We start from the raw sequence: 15,982 nt of genomic DNA, 5'->3' as shown, positions 1-15,982 counted from the left end.
TCTTTTTCCCCCTCATTTCTTTTCTTTTTGCACGAGGAGAGATTGAATTGACATTTGAGAAAACAGCAAGATGTGACCAGAAGGGACTGCCTGCTTGCCAGGAATGCTGTTACTGTGGGAGAGGGGTCTGAATGGGGCTGTGCTGTAGCCATGTGAAGGGGACCACAGGGGGCCTTTTCAGGCTAGAGCTGAGAAAGTTTCAGTCAAAGGGGGTGGCTGGTTTGCAAGCAGTTCTGCTCTTGCTAAGAGAATGAGAATCTTCAGCAGTGGTGGTGAAAACAATATATTCCCCTCCCACATGGACGCACACTTCCCCCAGTTAATTTGCTTTCATTAGCAGTGTGCGTGCATTTCCTCAGAGGAAACGTTCCTCTGGATGCATCCCATTATGCTGTTGAAATTTTCCAAAATATTCCTGAAGCCTGTGGGGTGGTGGAAGGTGCTAAGCAATCAGTATTGTCAGTAAAAGGAGTGATGGTATTTATATATTTTTATTTAGAGACAGGGCATACAAGCTGATAGCACAGCACTGTATCACATGGAGGCCCTTCACTTTCCCGGAGTGTCATGCTTTTGGCAGATGACTTGGTCACTCTCTGGGCTCCCCTTATTTTATTGCCATTTGGGCTTTTGACTGAGGAGTTTGTCCTTGCTGGTTCTTAGCTGAGACTAAGGAATTGCATGGCTGCAGGAGCCAGGCTGGAATGAGCTGGGATGGAGATCAGGGAAGGTGTACCTGCCCTGATGATCAGTGTGAGTGGTGTTTTCCCCACTACTAAGGATGAGGATTGTGTACTGGGAAAAGGGGCTCAGTGGGTGTCTCATTTTTATCAAGGTGGGTAGAAATGAAAGCAGACTGTGCAGAACCAGGGAAAGCTATTAAATTTTTCTAGTCTCTGTTCACGTCCTTGAAGGAAATAACCCTTCTCCATTTTATTGCATGTTGTGCTTTATTAGCACCTGTCTGTATATTTTTATTCAATGTTGTGCCAGTTGCTTTAAAAATACAGCCCAAAATTGAGACTTTTTCTTGGAAACCAAGTGAGACAGCCATAGTGAGACAGCTATCTTGGACTTTTTTTCATCTTTCAATGGTTCTTACTTCTACAGTAAAGCTGTAATTTACACTAATCTTGCATCTTGCCCTCCCTTTTTTTTTCCTAATGAAATCTACTGCCTGAGGTCTTGATATGTAAGTTTAGATTGTCACCACACAGCTTCTTGCAGGGCTGTGCACAGCATGGGAGAAGCTTTCTGTTTGGTTCCAGATTGATCACTTGGTCTAAATAAATTGAATCCCAGATTAAGTCTGCTAACAGGAATACTACAGTCTTTTGATTAAGAATCCAGAAGTGACCCATATTTCATTTCTATTCTTGGAACAAATTGCTTGGTTTGTAAACCATGTGTATATATAGATTTTTTAACTTGCAAGATCAAATTCTCTAAGCCTTTTTGGTTTTTTTTTCCTCCATGTTTTGGATTAACTATCACTAATCCAGAGCAGTGGTTCTTGTCATTTAGCACTGTTTTGCCAGCTCTTACTTTTTTTAATGATCTATCTTTTTTAAGAGTTTAATCTTTAGTTGTTCTAGTTCAGGAAAAATGTGGAAGAACAGTCTCAATACATTTTGTTAAGAATTATGACTGCAAAGGAGACTTAGCTGGGGTCCTTAAAGCCACAAGTACCCTCCCTGTGTTTCTTTAAGTTCTTTTGAGGTTGATTTGTGGAAAAAGTGGTTTGGAACTTCTATGAGAGATTTGATTGCTTAGTTCATTAGAGAAATTCCTGTGTGGCCCTAGGGGACCCAGGTCACTCAGGACTGAGGCTGAAGCTCTTAGGGAGCAACCTCTCCTATGAACTACTTGGGAAGAGGATGGACCTGGCCAGGGAAGGAACTTATTGGTGCTTGGCAGGATGGAGCTTCTTATTTAATGCCTGTGTATGGATGTGGGTGTCCACCATATCCACTGCAAGTTCCTCCATCATTCTGGGAGCAAGTTAAGCAGTGTTCAGTTAATGACTTTGTTTCTACCACTAGTCAAAAGAACTGTGATGTGTTTTCCTTCCAAGAGTAAATTTTACTTAGTTACTCAGATTTGCAATGAATAGATTCCTACTTCACATGCAGTTCTAGACAGACTGGAGTTAAACACAGCTTTCCATTTTCAGAGTAAGCCACTGTATAGTGGTATATTGCCCTTCTGAAAGCACATGTTGCAAGATACGTGCATGGTTATTCTCCGGAGGAAAATTTTTGTGAAGTTACCAGGGGATGGCCAAGGCGAGAGATGAAAGAACTGACAGCTCTGAGCTGCCTCCAGTCAGCAATTTGTCTGTTATGATGTCTGTGGCACCCACCTGAGAATTGAAGTAAAGGTCTCCTGTATCTCAAGCAGGGGAGTGTTCCTGGCCAAACCTGTTTTAGGATAATTGATGAGAAAGGGTTCAGGGCACTGTGCCCTGGGTGCCTTTGATGTCTTCATGCCAAGCACATTTTAATTGCATTTCCAGTTTGATGTATGTGTGTAGTCTCTAGCTCAGTAGCTCTGGAGCCAGTGGAGCCCTGGCTCCTCCTCACTGTGCATATTCATCCTCCCAGCTCTGTTTCAGTCCATCAGGACTCTGCTTTCTCAGTCACTCAGCAGAACTTGGAGCAGTGTGGCAGCTGCAGAGATGAGTTTGTCCCTTGCACTCGTGGCCATCTGTATCCATAGGCAGGAAAGATCTGTTTCTGCTTTACTTCCTCCTCCTCCTGCCTGTTGATGGAGAAGGGAAGAGCTGCAAGGGGAGATGAATCAGCTGGAGCAGCCGGCAGGAGGGGTGGGATTCCCAGGTTTGGGGCGTTGCACCGTGCTGTGTGGATTTCCTCATCCTTTGGACACTGAAGGAAAGGGATGGGGGAGGCTGTGGTTTGCATCACCAGAGTGAGAGCAGAGCAGGGTGACCCAGTGTTAATCGGACTAGGAAGGATCCCTGGGCAGAGCTATCGCAATAACCTGCGTCAGTTCCTGCTGCAAAGTTTTTGTTCTTGGCTTCCACCTTAAGGGTCACTTACATTTACATCTGAAGTCATCATCCTTATTAATGTACCTGACTCCCAGCCTGATTTTGGGGAACCTTTTTCTTAATATTGCTAATTCAGAATAGAAATGTTAACTAATAAAAATAATTTGGAAATGTGGGAATTGGGGTATTAGGAAAAAACAAGCATAAGATGAATTGAAGTTCTATTTTAGAGTAAAAAATCTATTGAGAAAATGCTCAAGAACTTCAGGGCAAAGGGGGTTTGAAATTCAACATTGAAATAACACATTAAAATATCAAATAATTTTAATCTCCAAGAAATTGAAAACGTGAAAAAATAGCTTACGCAGGTATTACTATAATAAAGTTCTTAAGTAATATGAATTTAAAATATACTATCTCCTAGAAATTTAAAAGCTATTTAAATCTTCTTTAAAAGCTCCGAAGCTTTTCCCTCAGTTCTAAGGCAAGAGAAGGGAGGTGTATTTAACAGTCATAATATCATGAATTAAAATAAAAGCATGAGATTGTAATTGAGGATTAAGTATATTTGAAAGCTTTAAAATAATCTTGATGGAATGCAGTATTTTACTTAAAATATAAAACATGACGTATTTAGCTAAATGTGCAGTGTGCATGTTTAGTTTTCCTTTTTAGATATCTGAGATATTTTGGTTGTCTGTTCCGTACTTCAGAAAACAACTTGTTCATAAACATGTTTCTCAATCCATGTCTTACTTACCCAGGGTAGAGGGGAAGGAATAAATGAGCCCTCCTGTGTGATAACAAATTGTCTTCCCCTTCAAACCTCATGAAAAAATAAAAAGGTCACTTGAAGCAAACATAAAATCTATTTTAGGATCTACCAGCTCCTCCAAACTGAGACAGCCTCCCTTAAACTGCATGTATTGAAAGTATTTTTGTGTGTGTTTAGTGCACTGAGATAAGACTGCACCTCTGTTAAAGTGAGAGATGTGAACAGATGGTGTGTTTGTCTTTATCCTTCTATCGGATTAGTGTACCTTGGATTTTTTTTCCAAGATAGTGTTTTAATACAAATCAGTTGGTGAAGAGCCTCTTACTATAATGTTGATGTTGATTGGGATGTGCTGCCATCTGTTTTCAGTGCTTTGCATTTTGAAAACATCCATCCCTACATCACGTAGACAAATCTCTTGATCTTTAATAGGATCAATAGGGATGTGAAGTTGTTGATGTCACCAAACAAACTGGTTTGAATTGATTGTTTCTTAGAACCTTGTGTGAATTTCCCATTAAGAATTTGTGCTACGGGAAAACAGCACAACCCTATTGAATTAGGGGAGTCTCCACTGTGACAATAATGAGGAATTGAGCCAATTGTTAAACTGAATGTGTTGTGCCACTTATTGGGAACATGGTCACCTGTTGTCTCTGAGCTATTTTTAGTTGACGCTGAGTTTGAACTGGATTCATGTTTCCAGTTCCGGAAGAGTTCTCTGTGGCGGTCAGTGGGATGTGCAGGTTCAAGGGTTTGGTTTTATCTACCATGAACAGACTTTTTCTTTCACACATGAAGGAGGATGATCCTGAATCTTGAAGGTGCTCCCTGCAAAGAAAACAGGTTCTGGGTTTCTACTGTTGTTACTGGAAAGCTCTAGCAATAAAATCTGATTGTATGAAATGCCTATTAGCCTCTAACTGAGGAGAAAGTAATTTCAATATTCCACACTCAGCAGGAGGTGTGTTACACAATAATGCTTACTCTCATTACAGTGCTGAGGTTGCCAAATTATTTTTTTTAAAAGTAGCTAAGCATAAGAGAGTAGAATGTGGAAAATATCAATTGCCATCATTGTTAATTTCAGCTATCATTAATTGCTATACACTGACATTGCAAATCTCTTTAGGAGTATTGTATAATGACAGTACCCAAATATATATTAACAATATAAAATGTTACTGGGGCCCTGAGCAATCTGATTTAGTGGATGGCATCCCTGCCCACAGCAAGGGTTTGGAAATAGATGATCTTTAATGTTCTTTCCAACACAAGCCTCTCTATAATTATATTTTAATAGTGTATGTTAATGACCTACCCAATGTATAATGCACAATGCCATATTTTCCACCAAAAGCTGAACATTATTGTGGTGATGTAGGAATCCTTTAAACTAAATGTTGCTTATCTACTTTGGAAATACTAGATATCAAACATTTCAAAGGCCTTAGTTTTTTTGTCCAGAATCCTTGTGGCTTACACTAATTTTTCAGTCTTTTGTGTTTACTGGAAACTTTAATCCTGGCTTTTATGAAAGAACTCAATTCTGATTCAATTTAGCATAAGTCTGGGGTGTTTCAGCATTTCAGGTAACAAAACTTGAAATGATGCTGAACTTCTCAAAATCTGATGGAAACAGCAACAGGAAAGACTGTGCTAAATCCCAGGTTAGAAATTTGGCACTCTTTACATTGTGTGGCAAGGACTTAGTTCATCTTTGGTGTCTGACCTCTGAGTACATTCTTCCCCTGGTCAAACCTGGCTCAAATCCTATTTAAGAGTGACATCCTCGTGATTTAGTCTGTTTTGGTTTCCCCAGCTGGGCATTATGGGAGTCATAAGCCTATGTAGGAGAGCAGCTTGTCTATATAACCCAGTTTCCTGCTGGGGCAAAATAAAAACCTGCCACCCGTCCTCTGTTTGACTCGCTAGATTTGTCACCCTGTTTTGCCTAAGGATGGTCCTAGATGTGGAAGATACAGCTTACCTGATAAGTAATGCAGTGAGTATGCAGAGGAATGAGTCTCTAAGGAGATAGAGAATTTGAAAATTAGAGTTTTGGAGTGTAGTTCAGAGAGCAGCAATGCTTAATTTGTCCTATGTACAATGGGGAATAGATCTGATTGACTGCCTCAGTTGTAACTTAAAACTGATGTAATTGTGTAATTAAAAAGAAAATAGATGAAATGTAGAATGGTGTTGCCTAGAATCCTTATTTGCAATGAAATGTGCAGTGCATTCTTTGTATCAAATTAAGGAGCTGAGATTTAGATTGAATTATTATCTCGTCTATTGGAAGGTAATCAAACCTTTTTTTAAAAGGTTTTTGCAGAGGCTGTACACCTCTGCTTTCTACAGCACAATTTTTGATAGATTTGAATTTAACTTGGACTTTGCCTCTGAGTATTACTGCATGGAACAAGTCAAGCAAGCCCTGCAGCAGCAGGCAGTGCACTGCACTGAATGCCATGGATCATATCTGTGTCCCGTGCTGTAAATAAAGGATTCTGGGGAAATGCAAAGTGGCTACTGCCTATATAATTCCTTGGTTGTTATGTGAGTGTAACCATACTGTAAATAAGTGTCAGAAATAACAGTTGGTTTGTGATTCCCTTGATACCTGTTGGCAAAATACCAAATTGTTTATACTCATGTGAAGTTCAAGAGGAAAAGAAACAAAAAACTGTTCCATCTTTTGTGTGAGTCACATCTGACTAAGAGATCCAAAAGATGGTGCTTATGGGGTCTTTGGTTTGTTAATGAAGGCGTCCTTGGCTTTAAGATCAGGAAGTAGTACACGCTCCTGTTATGCCAAATAATAGCAGTTTAGTTTTTAATGGTTTTTTTTCTGGTAAGCATCGGAATTATGTTGTGGTTATTTTGTTCTATTAGCAAACTTTACGCAGTTGGGTTTATGCTCAGGTCTGTACATGACAAGCTGTAAAACAAACACATGTGGCTGCTGATTTTATTGGGGAAGACTACTGCAATCACAAGGCTTCACAGTGTACTAAATCCTTATGGCAGATAAGCATGTACAAGCTGCTTAATGCTGCTTTCTTTGGGGAATGGTGGCTATTTTCTCAGCTAAAGTTCTTTTCCTAGAAATCAGAAATATTTTATCATGATGACTTGTACTTTTTTGCAAATGTTGAGAGTCATAGTTGCAAGCTCTTGTTATTCTAGGTGTCATTACAACAAAACTGCTTTCTTTGTTTTCTTATTCTGCCTTTTACTGTGGTTAAAAACTGTTAAACTGTTCCCTCAGCATCTGGTTAGAGCTAGCAGTTTGAGTGCTTCTGTAATTGTCTGTGGACTGGAGGAGGTGACAGTCGAATGTAAAATGCCAGCACAGAGCCTCCACCATGGGGCAGAACAGGGGGTGTCAGGGTGGGATGCAGAGCAGACCCTGGCGTGGATCAGGACCTGTGCTCGTGGTCCATCAGGGTCTGCTGCAGCAGCTGTGCAGGAGCACTTGGACAACCCCTGACAGATTCTTGCTGTCCTCTGCCAGGAGCAGGATGTGGAGACTGTGCATGGCTCTGTGCGTGTCACCATGTGTGGCACTCCCCGGGGGAACCGCCCGGCCATCCTCACCTACCACGACATCGGCCTGAACCGTAAGTGGGCTCTGCCTTTACCTGCACAGCTTCTGGGACAGCACTGCCACAATCAGAGGTGTGAAAGCAGCAGTGCTTAGGAAACCCTCCCCAGGTCCTTGCTTGGTTGTGTGCCTTGGGAGATGTTAGATGGCACCTAACTCTTGCAGCAAGTGCAATTCGCAGATTTATTTATTTTTTAATCCTTGCTCAGTAAATAATTGGAATACTTCAGTTAAAGGGGCAAAAGATCTCTGGTAGTTCACAATGACTGTGTATGAATGCTGTAAAAAATCTCAAGGGGAGGCCAACAGGACTGACAAAAGAACTCTGCTGGGGCTTTGGGTCCTGTCTGATAAGCAGCCTTGTGCTGCTTGGGTTTTTGTGAATTATGTGTCAAGTCAGTATGAAATGAGTGCTGGCTTTGTGTCCTTAGCCAGCATTAGGAAAAAAATATTCAAGTGACTTTTATCTTATCTGTCATATGATGAGTTAATAGCCAGACCTGCCCTAGTTTGTCCTTTTGTCAGTCCTATTTGTTGCACACACTTCATGGTTTCCTAATCAGTTATCAATATTTCAAAACACCTGCTGATGTTTATGGGCTGGCTATTACAAGAGGGTGAATATTACTATTAAGACAAAAAAAAAACCCAAAACTTCCTTGCCTGTGTTTTGTGGAAGCATCTTTAATTTTGATTTTTGATGAATCAGCACAGAGAAAATCTGAAACTTAACTTTAAATTACATCTTTTTCTAGAGTTACAAAGATGTTCTGGACTTGCATATTCTTCAAAAGTTGATTTGAGCTAAAAGTATTTTATATTCTGCCAATATTTTGCATGTGTGTTTTGTGAGAACATTCAGAAACACACAGAGTATTGAACCATTTTCTAGGCATCTCAAAGATGTTGCTTTCCACACCAGAAGGAAAATGTGCTAATCCTCTCCATGTATTAATATTGCTTAAAAATCAGAAATCAGATCACCTCAAGCCTTGGAGCCTACAGCACTGAGTAGCCCAAAAAAGATGCTTTTGTCTTGCAGCAGTTGTCAACTTTTGTCAACTGCAGTAGTTGATCAAATAATGTTTAAATTGTAATATTTGGGCAAAAGCAGAAGTCACAATCTTAGCCTTGAATACTTTTTCCCTCCATCTGTGTTGACGCAATTAAAGAAAAAAAAGAAAACAGACAAGGAAATGGATAATTTAATCTAAGACAAAACCTGGGATAAATACCTTTGGCTAAATTTTGTTAGTATTTTAACTTTGCATAAAGAATATTTTTTTGAGGAATTAGGTGTACCAATATTTCTAGTAGGTACAAAAATAAGATGGAAAACCTTAGCTGACCTGATTGATTCAACTTTTCATTAACCTGCAGGAGAGATTAATAAATTATTTTTGTAGCTGCAAACTTAGTATTTCCTTCAGCCTAATTATTTAATATTTTCTTTTCTTTCCCAAGATAAAACTTGTTTCAATCCTCTCTTCAACTTCGAGGATATGCAGGAAATCACCCAACACTTTGCAGTCTGCCATGTGGATGCACCTGGTCAGCAGGATGGAGCACCATCTTTCCAGGCTGGGTGAGTTGTCAGGGAAACAGCCCATGTTTTCATAGTTACCCTCTTTTTGGAAAAAAGGAGTCTTGAGCTTCAGTGTCATTAAAAAGTACTTGCACCAAGCACAGTAGCTGGCTTTTGAACTTAAATCCTGGCACTCCCATTTCTAAAGTACTGGGGTTTTGGGAGCTCTGTTTTGTTGTGCCAATTCACAGCAGACTTTGTGGCTGCAGTTCTGTGTTTTAGCTCTGCTAACTGGGCTGCTTGAAAAGCAGTTCCTTGACAGCTACCTACATCTTGTCAATTTAAATATTGAGTTAGCTTGTTTTGTAATGACATCCTGAATATAAATATTAAATGAAAACTAAATGATTGCTGTCAACAAGATACGCATTAACCTCTACATCACCTCCCTTGTAAATCTGTGGTCTTTATGAAATGGCAGCATGGTAGATGTTAAGTTGATAACCCACCTGGAAAATGCAAGTTGTTGGGCAGTATCAAGGTGATGAGCCCCACAGAAGGTTGTAGAGAGCTGTGTGCTCCTGGCTGTGCCATGTGTGGTGCTGTAACTCTTGGAAACCTTGTGGGCCATGAGCACTGCCATTGCCAAAATGCTTTACCTGTTTAGGGCAAGTGAGACAGGCTCACCTAGAGATGCCCCTTGGACAAGAATCAGCTTGGCTGAGGAAGGGAGCAGCCAGAATGTCAAGGGGAGGGTACAAGGCAAGGAGCAGTTGTTCTGTAAGAACTACCTATTAAGGAGCTTATAAGTACCCTTCTTGCGTGAGCCAGTCTATTTCCCTGCTTAATATTTAAGCTGGTCTGATGCTGCTGTTAGCTGCAACGGCCCAGTTGTCTGTCAGAGCAGCCTACAAAGCTATTTCAGTCACCCTGTCTTTGCATTTGTTTAAATCACGAGCTTTTAAGTGTCTTAGCCCTCATGTCCTGAGCAAGTGTTAACACTTCTGCGTTGCAGAGGGCAGCCCTCGTGGTCTGTGCTGGCAAAGACTTGATACAGTCATGATGGTCATGGAAGAAGCTGTATTATCTCTACCTGCCCTTCTACTGGGAAACCAGAATTCCCAAATTAAGTCATAGAATCATGGTTTGGTTTAGAAGGGAAACTTGCATGTTACCTAGTCCTGCTCCTGTGCAGTAAGCAGGGACAGCTTGATCAGATTGCTCAGAGCCCTGTCCAACCAGATTGGGAATGTTTGCAGGGATGGGGCATCCACCACCTCTCTGGGCAACCTGTTTCAGGGTTTACCACCCTCATTGTAAAACTTCTTCCTTAGATCTAATTTAAATCTACTCTCTTTTAGTTTAAAACCATTACCCCTTTTGCTATCACAACTGGCCCTGCTGAAAAGTTTGTCCTCCTTTTTCTTATAGGTCTTCTTTTAAGTTCTGAAAGGCTGCAATAAAGTCTCCCAGACCAAAGCTGTTGCAGTGACACCAGCTTTTGTCACGTTAAGGTTTAATTTCCCAAAAAGAAAATCTTAAAAAAAAATGTTTCTCAGACCTTGGTGATTTTTGTTTGGTTATATTTTAGAGACTGAACTGGAGAGTAATTAGGTATAACAGAGATTTAAGTACATCCTAGGCACATGCTTTCCAGCTCTACTCTGGATAGATTTTTTTTTCCATATGCTACTCAGTTGAGATTTTGCTCAGAATCTCCTTCTCTCAAAGTTTTATTTCTGCTTTTAAGAAGACCAGGAGCATTAACAAACAGCTGTTTTTATTAAGCCTTCATCAGCTTCATAGCCTTTCTTATGCCTTCATTTTCTTCATCAATATTAATAGAAAGCTGTTCTCATTTATCCTGTGGTAATGTTTGTGTCCCTAAAAACATGCATGTAAGTTTTTTGCCAAATATCTAGAAGTCATTTCTGTCATCTCTGATTGTGCAACACTGGGAAACTTTTTTGTGGTGGACTAGAAATACAAACATAGTGAATGTGGTTGGAAACTCATCTCTCTTGTTCAAACCTTCTCGTAAGTTCTAAGTGTAAACTTTCCTTGGGAAAGATTCATTGTAGTCTGTTTTGTTCTTAGACATCTATTGTCTTGTAACATATAGATTATACTCATATCTCTGCAAAATTACTTGTGCTTGCTCCTGATTTAAATTCAGCTCATTCATTCAGTGATCTCATGATGACCACATTTGGTACTAGCTCTACAGTGATCACTGTGTCTCTAAATATGCCAGTGTACACTGCTGGATGTGGGGTACTAACTTCTCAAAAACATGCTTGTTTTAGGTATGTGTATCCCTCCATGGATCAGCTGGCTGAAATGATTCCTGGAATCCTGAAACAGTTTGGGTGAGTGCAGAATTGTTTACTTATTTTTCTCATTCTCTCTATGTGGTTCACTGAAAGAGCTGGTATTTGTTTTAGCTTGGCTGTCTGGTATTTTGTTTGCTAGAAATACACTTGTGGTTCTTTGAGATTCTTCTGTTATAGATGGATTGCTTTTGCCTTGGTTTCTGAAAGAGCTTATTTTTTGGTCCTTTTTGAAATGTCTTGTTATTTTTAAACAGGAAGCAACTTAGGAGAACTCCCATGTGCCTAATTTAGGGGCTTCCTCCAGTTTTCTCTGTGCATAGCCCTCACAGGGGCAGGGCACAGACAATCTGTTCTTCCCACTGCAACAACCCACGTTTTCCTGTGTGGTTAAGCAGGGAAAAAAAAAAAAAAAAAAGCACAGTCCCATCTGAAGACATTTACTGTTTTGCTTCTGTGGCTTGAGTGTTCTAGGGGGTCAGTCTGACCTCTCTGAGCCTCTTCTACTACCAAGTGCAGATGCCAGGCTACCAGTGTTGAAAGACCTAGTGGCTGTGTTCCTGGGTTGTCTACCTGCACCAGGTTTGAGGATTTGTCCTCCCTTAAAGCTCAGCTTTAGCAGGAGCTGTAGCTGAAAAGGTTCCTTTTCTGTGGAGCTCATGCTCCTGGTACACAGTGGAGAGGGCAGGTAGACACCTCCAAGGGGTTTTTAGAACAAGCAGAGGAAACTTGGCGTTCAGGGTTAGGCAGCTTTGGAAAACACAGGCTGGATCATCTCCCCAGTTTAGACATTGCACAGTTCTAACCAGCTCCTACAGTACTGTGGACCAGGTTACCTCACTACCTCCTACAGGGATGTGTATTTTTTGAACTGCCTAATGTCAGGCACAGGGTTGTCAGTTCTGTTGCACTGCTCAAAAAAATGTGACCAATAACATCAGTACCTTGAAAATCAATGAAACTGGAGTGTATTTACAAAGTCTTGATTTAATATTGCTAATGAGAATTAAAACTATCCTCAAGTATTTTCCTAAAAGCATTGAATAACCTGTTTTTCTCAGTGGTTTTGTCTAGCCTTCCCTCCCTTGTATTTTCTACGACCTTGAAGGTGATGCTTTAAATCTGATTTCAGTTAATGCAAATATTTGGTTTGTCTCTGCCCTGTTTGGTTATGAAGTTTAAACTTCATCACCCCAGTGACTGGATAGCAGGAGATGTTTCCCTGCCGGCCTCCTGTTGGAGAGGAACCAGTGCCCCAGTTGGATAGCTGTGATGGGGAAGGCAGGGGGAGCCTGGGGAGGGGGAGCTTTGTATTTAGGCTCCAGATTTCAGGTCTGTATCTTATGAGTTTTTCTGGCAGAGACTAATAATTTCCTCCCAGGATCAGAACAATGCTGTGGTTGCTCAGTATATTCACTTAAAGATAAGTGAGGATAGCTGCTGCCCTGCAATGCAGGAGGACCAGGGTCAATATCCCAATATCCCTGGGGCCACTGACATCGCTGAGGGTCCAGAGCTTGTCCAAGCTGAGCCCTCCCTCCCTTGGCATGTGAAAGAGGAAGGCTACTGGTGTAATTTTATTTTCAGCACCCTTCCTCATTTGTCTCTTCTGTTTCATTGCTGTGCAGGCTGAAGACCATCATAGGAATGGGAACTGGAGCTGGTGCCTACATTTTAACCAGATTTGCTGTAAGTTTTGTGGAACTTCCCTAAAGCCTCAAGCCTGATTTCCCTTACACATTGTTGTCCCCATAGCGTGTGTGGAGTATTCCTGTTCTGCTGTGCCCAGTTAAGCATGCAAGCCAAGCTTTTAAGTGCAATACCACAATCTGCAGGATAGCTAATCCAGAACACCTAGATTTTCCATTTTAAGGCCTGGGCTCTACCCAGTTAATTTGCAGAACGTTTTTATAATGGGAGTTCTCTATTTAAACTGAGGGTGGAGAAAAAGTTAAATCCTAATGTTCTCCAGCTGCTCAGTTGAATTGCTTTAATGATTTTTTTCCCATACATATGCTTCTTTTCTGCAAGATAAAACTAGACCTACCACTTTCTTCCCCATGACATAATTTGCTAATTTAATTTTTTTGCTGACTGTTGAGCTTTAAAGGATATCCGATGAATATTAGATCTTCTCTTTTGCAGTTAAACCATGCAGAGATGGTGGAGGGATTAGTTCTCATTAATGTAAACCCTTGTGCTGAAGGTTGGATGGACTGGGCAGCAACTAAGGTAAACATCTTTAAGTTAGAAAAATAAATCTTACTGCAAGCCTGTGGGACATGAGGAGTTTGGCCATTTTGTATGTTAGGCATGGCTGCAGATACTAAACATCCTGGGCTAATTCCTTTTGGGTTTGTTCTTCCATTTGCAAAAAAACTTCATACAGGGCTAGTGATAAAAATAAGTACTTTGAGAAAACAGATACATGTGGTCCAATGGAGCTACTGGACAATTCCTTACAGCTCATAACTGCTGGGGAGAACAGGTTACCTGGACATGGTAGTTTTGGAAACAAATTTCAAGAAAACTTCAAGTGTAGTGTAGCATTCACTGCTTTCTTGTCCGTGGCTTTGTTTACCAACACAGTCCAAAATGTGAAGCAGAGTGCAGAAAAATGTCCAGAACAGCATCCTCCATGTTTCAATCATCTGTGAGTCTTACATGCCAAAAAGACTCAGAAAAGAGCATTGGCTACCCATGGTTTATACAACCAGAAGATGCTGACATAAAAGAAATTCCTAGGAGAAACTTGCAGAGCCAGGAACTGATAGACAAACTTATTTAAATGAAATGTAGTAACTTTTCTATGCTGAAATGATCCTCCTGACCCATTTTGATTCTCACCCAACACCTCAGTGCATTAAATTCTTCCATATCTGTGCCTCTGCCTTACACCTCTCCAGGTGAGTATTGCTCACCTGAAGAGCACAGCAGGTGCCTTATGCTCTTGTGTCCTTGCAAAGCAGGAACATTTACTGTGGGTTGTGAGCTTCTGGTGGCAGTTCCATTGCATTGTCAGGGAGGAGAGTGGGCAGTGGGGTTCAATGAAAGCCACCAGGCTGGTTTGCTTGGTGTTCCTGCAGGGAGTGATTCCCTATACACCTCTGCCCCTAGCAGTGAGCTCCCTGTATAACTGCATTAGTGAAGACATCTGATGAGAAGGACTCAAACCCCTAATGGTGTCCTAGTTGGATTGCGGAGGGAAAATATCACTTTAGGATATTGTACATGCAGAGAGAGAAGAGAAACATCCATTGGTCTGTTTATGGGTAATTGGAAGGTGTCATTTGTTCAGGGGCTGTGTTAATAGCAGATACTTAGGTGATCTTGCTGTTCAGATTTCAGGTTGGACAAATGCTTTGCCAGACATGGTCATTTCACATCTATTTGGAAAGGTAATGTTCAAAAGATTCTTCTGATGTATTCAGTCATCTGTCTTTACCTCCTGGGGCTGAGAGGAGCACAGAAGCTTTCAGTTAAACAACAAAAGAGGAAGTTAAACTGAGAGAGGATTCATACTTGTGTCCCCAGCATTTCGGGCAGTATTTTGCTGTGGGGTTTTCTGTGTCCTGAGTACTCAAGTGCTTCTCAGTTGTGACAACTCTAATAGGGGCAGCTCCCTGTCTAGGCAGGCAGCACTAAACATGGGTATAAGAGTTGTATATTCTTACGTTCTGAGCTGAAAAACCCTACAGATTTTTTTATATCATATACTTGTAGCTCTGTGACAGCTGGTTATTGGTATTAACGGTGCTCTCCACTGCAAGCCTAATGCAAAGTGCTGGACTGTTTTTGAGGCTACTTCACTGTGCTTGAAATTGTTAGGAAATGCAATGGAAAACTCCATTCCAGCAGAACAAGGAACTAATCTATAAAGACTTTAGAACCCAACTGTTTGAAAATGTTACTGATTGAAGTCCTCGAAGCTTAGTTATTTACTATTGTGAAATTGAGTTCCACATTACATGTTTGTAAGCTTTCAACATCTGCTTTACCCTGGAAACATTTATTAGGCTTCTTACCCCGAATCTTCTTTTGTTTGTTTTAAAACCTCACACTTGTCTGACTGTAACCATCTGCACTACAATATGTTTTGCAATTGTGAGATTTAAACATTACAACATATTTGAGTTTTCAAGTGAAAATTGTGGTACTGCAATCAGAAGCCAGTATTAATTCTGGGTGACTTCACTGGGTGCTGAAAGCTGTCCCTTCCCTCAAGGTGCACTCCTGTTGTGCATCTCATATCTGAGTCTGATACACAACTACTGTGCCATGTCTTCAGATCCTTTCAGAAAATAGCCCCTGTTCTGAACAATTCTGTCTCCACTTTAGGAAGAGATTCACAGCAACCATGACCTGATCCATACTTACCGTCAGCATATCATTAATGATATGAATCAAACCAACCTTCATCTCTTTGTCAACTCTTACAACAGGTAAATACATTTACCTGATTTCTAACTGGAAACTTTTAAGAGGCTGTCCAGCATTTTAGAGACAGTATTTCTTGCGTGGTGGGATTACATGTGTTCCCCCAGTATAAAGTTCTGATTAATAGTGCCTTTAGGCATCTCAGGTGGTTTGCTTATTGGAGAAGGACCTTGTGCATTTGTGGGGTGAAAGGTTGTACACTGGGACTGAACTGCAGCATCGATCCGTCAGTCTAAGTGTAGTTCTACATCAGTTATGGAGGCCACAACATATTAAGTTGTGATTTAATTAACATTAA

At 40.8% G+C, this 15,982-nt stretch overlaps 1 protein-coding gene across 3 annotated transcripts in view; it reads left to right on the top strand.

Moving 5' to 3' along the window:
- NDRG1 (N-myc downstream regulated 1) overlaps positions 1 to 15,982 on the top strand; it is a 39,742-nt gene that overhangs the window by 16,388 nt on the left and 7,372 nt on the right. For 2 of the 3 annotated variants that reach the window (XM_038127128.1, XM_038127129.1), the window contains 7 exons: positions 7,303 to 7,408; positions 8,857 to 8,977; positions 11,224 to 11,286; positions 12,876 to 12,936; positions 13,393 to 13,479; positions 14,589 to 14,645; positions 15,586 to 15,689. In XM_038127128.1, coding sequence (XP_037983056.1) covers positions 7,303 to 7,408; positions 8,857 to 8,977; positions 11,224 to 11,286; positions 12,876 to 12,936; positions 13,393 to 13,479; positions 14,589 to 14,645; positions 15,586 to 15,689 — 599 coding nt within the window. Of the gene's footprint in view, positions 1 to 18; positions 5,791 to 7,302; positions 7,409 to 8,856; positions 8,978 to 11,223; positions 11,287 to 12,875; positions 12,937 to 13,392; positions 13,480 to 14,588; positions 14,646 to 15,585; positions 15,690 to 15,982 lie in introns of those variants that run through there. The other variant, XM_038127130.1, reaches the window with a different exon arrangement.

Source organism: Motacilla alba, chromosome 2 (assembly GCF_015832195.1).
Source record: "Motacilla alba alba isolate MOTALB_02 chromosome 2, Motacilla_alba_V1.0_pri, whole genome shotgun sequence".
NCBI lineage: Eukaryota > Metazoa > Chordata > Aves > Passeriformes > Motacillidae > Motacilla > Motacilla alba.
This window is presented reverse-complemented; position numbering and strand designations above follow the sequence as displayed.